The 6539-nt window shown below is 49.5% G+C and overlaps 1 protein-coding gene across 1 annotated transcript; it reads right to left on the bottom strand.

The window, feature by feature from the left end:
- Positions 1-3301: 3301 nt before the first annotated feature.
- Positions 3302-6539, bottom strand: FIESC28_10126 (uncharacterized protein; the record flags this gene model as incomplete). Its single annotated transcript, XM_031164261.1, has 2 exons — positions 3302-6077; positions 6133-6539. The coding sequence occupies 2 exons, from the start codon at positions 6537-6539 to the stop codon at positions 3302-3304; spliced, it is 3183 nt and encodes a 1060-aa protein (XP_031011679.1).

Here is a 6539-nt window from a genome sequence, read left to right as displayed (position 1 = left end):
GGTGATTGTGACTGAGGAGGGTGCCGGAAGGAATGAGGATAAGGGCGATTAGACGAGAAGAATCTGTCGAGACGTCGAGAGAAGATTGTCGTCCCGGCTCAAGAGTGGTAAATAGAAACGCGTAATGGCGCTTGAGCCTACTGACGCAAAGCGGATTTGCAGCCCAGTGAAGAGATTGACTGTCCGTGATCAAAATCGAAACAAGTCGGTGTTTGATAGGTGAACCGTGTGCTCGAGATTAAGAGGACAGCGCCGATTATTATCTATGATTACTTGACAGTATGAGTTGTTGGCCGTCAAATGAGTTGTGAGAGCGAGAGTGAGATCGACCAAAAGTGTCGAAGTGGGTTATGATCCTAATCTAAACGACAGAAAGAGATGGATAAGTAAAACAAGCAAATAACAGAGACAGAACAAAAAGCGAGAGTAAGAGGATGAGCGAGAGATGGTTGGATGCAAGTCAACTATAAGAGTCACGAAGAAATGCAAGAGTCGTGTGATGAGGGTAAGTGAGAAAAGCGAGAGACTTATAAAGAGACAAGGGCTGGATCAAGTGGAGGTGGACAAACAAAGGAAGATAAGGAATGGAAGGAATGGGGTGGGTCGGGGATTGGATTACTGGCCGGGGGCCTCGTATTTGGCAGACACAGCATTAGGTACTTACCCAGGCATGGGTCTGGGTCGGGTGGTACTGTGACCTGGGGCTTTTGATGGATGGAGGCTGTGCTATCCATGGATACAGGTAAATTACTACCTAGGTAAGTAGGTAGGCCAGGTAGTATAGAGGAGATATCCGTAGACTATCCGCCCTCATCGCTACGTTACTAATATTGTCTTTGTGCCTGAAGTCTCTATTCAACCCTGTTGACGATTTCCCGGGAAAAAAGCACAGAGCCGCCTAAACCGACTGAACCTCCATACCTACAGGTACCTAGGCACCTATGGAACTAAGTCTCTAGCCGAAACAGCCCGTTTGTGGCGGTCACACCGCGTCGAGACCACACTATCGACCAAGCTGGAAACGCTGGGTTAGGTTAAGTCATGTCTAAGTGCAGTACTGACAGTATTTTAAGGTTGCCCCGCTCGATTGTGTAAGTACCTGTAGGTAGGTACCTACCTAAGGTAGTAGGTACTGAATTCATCAGCCTGGATGGAGTGGAGGTTGAGAAAGCCCGCCTGTTTCGCCTTACGGTAGTGATCATTAACCGATTCGATAACGTTGCTCAACGTGAACTTATTGAAGATCTATTGTTTCTGGTACGGATACTGCACGGCCGTCTCCACGGGTATGCATCAAAAGCTAAGTCTTTGCTTTACATAAAGTGCATGACTGCTGTCAGGGACGGATTGTTATTTCGGCTGTTTGTTGATTGCTTTGCTCTGCTCCCGAACTCTTCTCACGTGCCAAATCTTTGATACTCCGACTCTGTATGACATTCGATGTTAGGTACCTGACATCATATTCTGTACTTAACATAGGTAAGGTATTAACTAGCAGGTAGAGAAATCCTCAGATGATTAACAAGCCTAGGTACCTAGGTACGTATGTCAACGTCGTCAGTGGATCACCCACCCATGTTACGATCAGGGTGAGTCGTCGTCATCAGCGTCAATAGTGGGCGATCAACAGTTTTGACATAATTTTCTTTCTTTCTTCCTTTTCCTATGCATAACAAAAGACTTGGCGGTTTCTCATCATGCCTGCTGAGCGGCTGCCTCTCTCTCCGACTCTCCTTTCTATTCAGGGTCCGTTGCTACGACGTCAGTTACCCATCTTCTCCCTTGTCTGCCGAAACCACCCTGTCCAAATCGTAGCGTAATCAAGTTCAAGGACCCATGCCCAATCCACTCTGCCTTGACCAAAAGTAGACAGCGTCTGGGGACCGTCAGGTGGGTCCAAGAAAAAGCGAGACTTAGCTAAGGGTATCATAAAGGTTAGGACAGTTTCCCCTAAGCTTAGTCCCTAAGCAAGTCTAAGTTATTTTGTCAGTAGACTTCTGCGTCCTGGTTATTTTTCGGACCGCCTGACCGTCTAGGTTAGACGGGAGGTTGGTGTGGTCCGATGGAGAAATTCCCTAGATGAAGAACAAAAATAGCATCTCATGGATCCCAAGCCTGGTCCAATCCCAATTGATCCCCTGAGCAAGACAAAAAAAACAAAACTCTCCGTCTTGGTCAACCACAGGGCTCAACTCAATTTGGTTGTCTCATCCACTTCATCGTCGTCATTGTTATATCTCTCAAGCAGATCTTATAGCTGGGGGAGTCCACAGCTTGCAACATCAAATCAAGGCTATCACCCATGGCATAAACTGCACCTGTTCTTCCCATGTACTATGTTAAAACGATAGCTGTCAGAGGTTCAAGCTTATTCCAAGCTATCCAATGTGACATTGCGCCCGACCTCAAGGGTTTAAAGTGGGTGCGTGACTTGTTCTGGATTTTGAAAGTGATCATTCAGGATCAGGATCAATCACTAAATCCTCATAAGCTTGCATAATGTATATGAGAATCCCATGCAGTTGAATCGTCTCTCATGATTATGGTCTCGTTTCATCTCTTTATTGGTCAACGATGTTTCGAGGGTTGGTGGTAATGTGTCTTTCTCTCATGTCACATCACTTCAGCTAGACCCTTTGTCGATCTCCGTGAGGCTGTGTTCGATCACGGGGTACCTAACGCTTAATCGAACAGATCATCTCAGTTGACTGATCCATTTATTCAATCCCCGGCAGTCATAGCTTATTTACGTGGATGTGTATATGTACAAAAGTTGACTTCATCCACAAATCCTACTTAATAAACAAAAGCTAGCTGCATTTGAAGACACAATACAGTTAACCAACGATGTCACGAAGTAGCTCAGTGTTGGCAAAGTTACTCATTAGATAATATTGTATTACCAGAACGGCACTCCTGATCGACACTCTTCAGTATGATGCACTCGAGAAAAGGAAACCCAACAGCTTGAAAGCAAATATTGCCCGAAAGACCATGCTTTTCAGTAACGAACCACTAAGATAACACAATATGCGACACCACACAAGTGAAGCGGCCCAAGCCTGGTAATACTTTCCCTCAATCGTAAAGTACACATGCAATCTCTTGAAATGAAAGACAATGTGTGTAATGGATGCGTGTGGACGCTGTGGGCTAAATTCCTTGTCCTTAGGAAAAAGCTGTTTGTACCCGAAAACGCCAGGCAAAGAATCAAAGAAATAATAAATCCCTTCCATCATATATGGTATCTCAGTAAAAGCAAAGAAACAGAATGCGAGCCTGATAATGTCAAGGCTCCTGGCTATTGGCTCCAGATAGGAGCGTGGCGATATGCTGGCGAGTTATAGCTGTGAAGAACCCGGAAAGGAGGGTCTTGAGAAGACATCCCACCACCCTGGGAGCCTTGCCTACCATGGCTATGTTGGTTGAGCAAAGGGCCAGTCACGTAGATGTTAGGATACTGTTGGACCATGTTTGATGCCCCGTATACCAGCGCTTGGTTCTGCATCATGTAATTTTGCTGCAGTTGCTGATTGAGAGTGTACATGTCCATAGGCGACCACGCCTGAAGGGACGACTGGGGACGAAGTTGTTGTTGTTGTTGGAGCTGCTGCTGTAGCTGTATCAATGTAGTGCTGCTTCTCGAACGTGGCATACCAGGTCCTGGGCGCGGTTGTGCTGGTGCTGATACTCGACGGTTATGTCTCGATTGAGAGATAGCTGGGCCAGTTTGCTGCGTTCCATTGCTCGAATACGACAAAACTCGGGGCTGCTGGACAGTGAACCCTGAATTGGAACCCATGTTGGGCACAGGGCTCATAGCCATGCCTCGGTTGGAGCTGCGCGAGTCTGTGCGGCTATGCGAGACCTGACGGTTGTGAGGTGTCGTTCGACCATAATCCTGGGGGAGAGAAAGTCGCCGACCAGTAGTAGGTCGAGAGTTGATGGGGAAAGAAGGAGTCATGGAACGGTTGTGCCCTTGCGGTTTGCCTCGCGAAGATTTAGCGTTTCGGTTTTGCATACTCACTGGTGGTGAGGTCCTCGTTCGCAAAGCTTGTTCCGTCTCAAGCTGGGATGGGCTGAGCGACATTCGTCGACTCGCTGCCAGGTTTGGGGCCGACACGTTAGTGCGAAGGTGAGCTAATTCAGGCTTGTCACGTCGCTGTTGCATACCGGGAGTGTTGGTCTTTCGGGTTGGTGAAGGCAAGCTGCCGGAGCTACTAACTGTTTTCCTAGGCGTCGGTCGAGAGGATCGTGAGCTCACAGCCCGAGGACTAGGGAGAGGACCGAAATGTTGCGAGGAAAGCTCCATAGCAGTTGAGGGGCGTCTCGGAGTCGTCTCGGGCACGGAACTCATTGTCGGGCTCGCGTCTGCGCTTCGAGAACCGAACATCTGGGCGATCGACTGACGCCACGATTGACGCCGAGACGGCTTCTTGACCGCATCCTTGCCGACACCTTTGCTTGCATCCTCCTTTTCAAGTGCCGGTGCAATGTTCATAGTCTGGCTCTCGACGCTCAGAATCGTATGTAAGGTATCTTTGCTCGGCTCGTTTCGAAGCGCTGATCGCTTGGATGTAGACCGCGACTTTGGTTTGAGACCCAAAGTATTGTTCAGGACATCCTGTTCGACCGTCGATACGTCACCCTTCTTCTTTGAAGAGCTCCTCTTACGGGAACCATTGAGGAAACGAGAAATCTTACTGCCTCCACAGGCGACATCAGCAGTTGCTGCGGGCAGCTGATCGTTGGAATCACCCTTGGAAAGTACGATCGGTGCAGTCGCAGTACTTGATACTCGCGGTTCGAAACTCCGGGTTGACTTCAGTGACGAAAGACGCATTCGGCTACCAATGGTAAATGGGGAGAATGGTCTACCGGTTGGACTGGATGGACTTGTTGGACAAGTCGAGGTATCGTCATCGGTCGATGACAGAGGGACCTCGAGGTGGATGGGCAGCCGGTTGCGTGTCTGTGAAGGGACCAAGGAAGAAGTGCGTGTCGAGTTCGAATCCGAGGGCGAGCACATCCCCGGCACGTCGCTGTCAAGCTTTTCTGAAGCCATTGTGTTCTTGTCCGTAACACCGGATCTCAAGCTAGGCAGTGATCGAAGAGAGACATTGGAACTGTAACCACTGTCATTTCGGGACGCGGTCCGTTGGGTTTTCTCAGATGAAGGACTTGGGACGAAGCCACTGTCAGACCTTGTCAACCCTTTAAACATTTTGTTTTCAAGTTCCAAATGCATTTTCTTTGGGTCTTCCCTTAGGTCCAAAGCCTCAGCAACCGGAAATGAGACAGCATTCCCATTCTCAGACATTTGGCTATCGCCTGTTCTAGATTTGTCCGCATTGCTTGAATGCTCGGCAACAAAGCTTGGAACTTGACTGGTGGCCTTTCCAGGTGTCATAGACCTTGTGGCCTCTGAAATGGACAATCCTTCGTTCATCAAATTGGTAGGATTGCTGGCTTGCTCATTAAAGTAACTCGCACAAGGGGTTGCTAGCGTCGACTCAGAAACCCCTTGTTGTTTGACGTCATCCTCAGACACTGGAGAAGTGACCGGTGCACCGTTGGTGATGCGTAGAGATCCAAACTTCATACCACCCAACTGCTTGTAGTCGGCTTCGACTGGCGTGACGGCTCGGCCTGAAGAGTGTGTCTGAGATGGGATGGTCGTAGGCATTGACATGCGTCTCGCCATACCGGACTCGATCGAATTGTGCCGTGATTGACTTGGGGTTGGCGGGAGACTCCTGCGGAAGCTTGACTTGGCTGAGACTGGGGGATTGGAATGGTGGGCTCTGGTTGCTACGCCTGGTGTTTGGACGATCGAGCGACGACGCATTGGCATGTAGAGGGACACGTCTGAATTCGTTCTGCTAATGGACGAGCCCGCAGAATGATTGGCGTTGCTGTTGTCATCTGCTACATCCTGACCGGTCTCATCTGAGTGGTTTTTAGATTTGGAGATGATGGGCTCGCTTGGGAGCTTCTCTTTGGTACCGAGAAGCGTTTTGGGCTCGGCAGCTCTCGTATCGTAGCTAGTAGAGCCACGCGGTACTGCAATGGGCATGCTATTTTGAGGCAGTCAGCTCTATTTATCGACGCGCACGGATACGTTTCACAAACCTATCAGCACGCGCAAGCGTGCGGTAACCACTATCTCTGGCGATAGAGCTCGTCCTGGAGCTGTTGATGAAGCTCGGCAACCTGGGAGACTGCTCTGACTGGACCGATGCTCTTCGTGACATTGAATCGCGGCGCGATTCTCTACATGTAGGCGTCGGCGCAGGACTAATGCCGTCACTGGCAGGGACGGCTATACCGAGCCCAGGCGCCACTCTTCTCGTGGAGGAAGCCTTATTGGGAGCAGGCGGCAGCGATCCAACAAGATACGAGTTGGAGAAATGCTCACAATGAGGTGTCACAGCAGTAGCAGTGTATGGCAGGCCAGCTGCTGATGTCTGGTTGCAGTGAGGTGGCTTGGATAGTTTCCGATGCCCGCGAGGGGTCTCGGCGGATTGTTCATTGCCCAT

Source organism: Fusarium coffeatum (assembly GCF_003316985.1).
Source record: "Fusarium coffeatum strain FIESC_28 chromosome Unknown BRIP53273_contig_285, whole genome shotgun sequence".
Lineage (NCBI taxonomy): Eukaryota > Fungi > Ascomycota > Sordariomycetes > Hypocreales > Nectriaceae > Fusarium > Fusarium coffeatum.
This window is presented reverse-complemented; position numbering and strand designations above follow the sequence as displayed.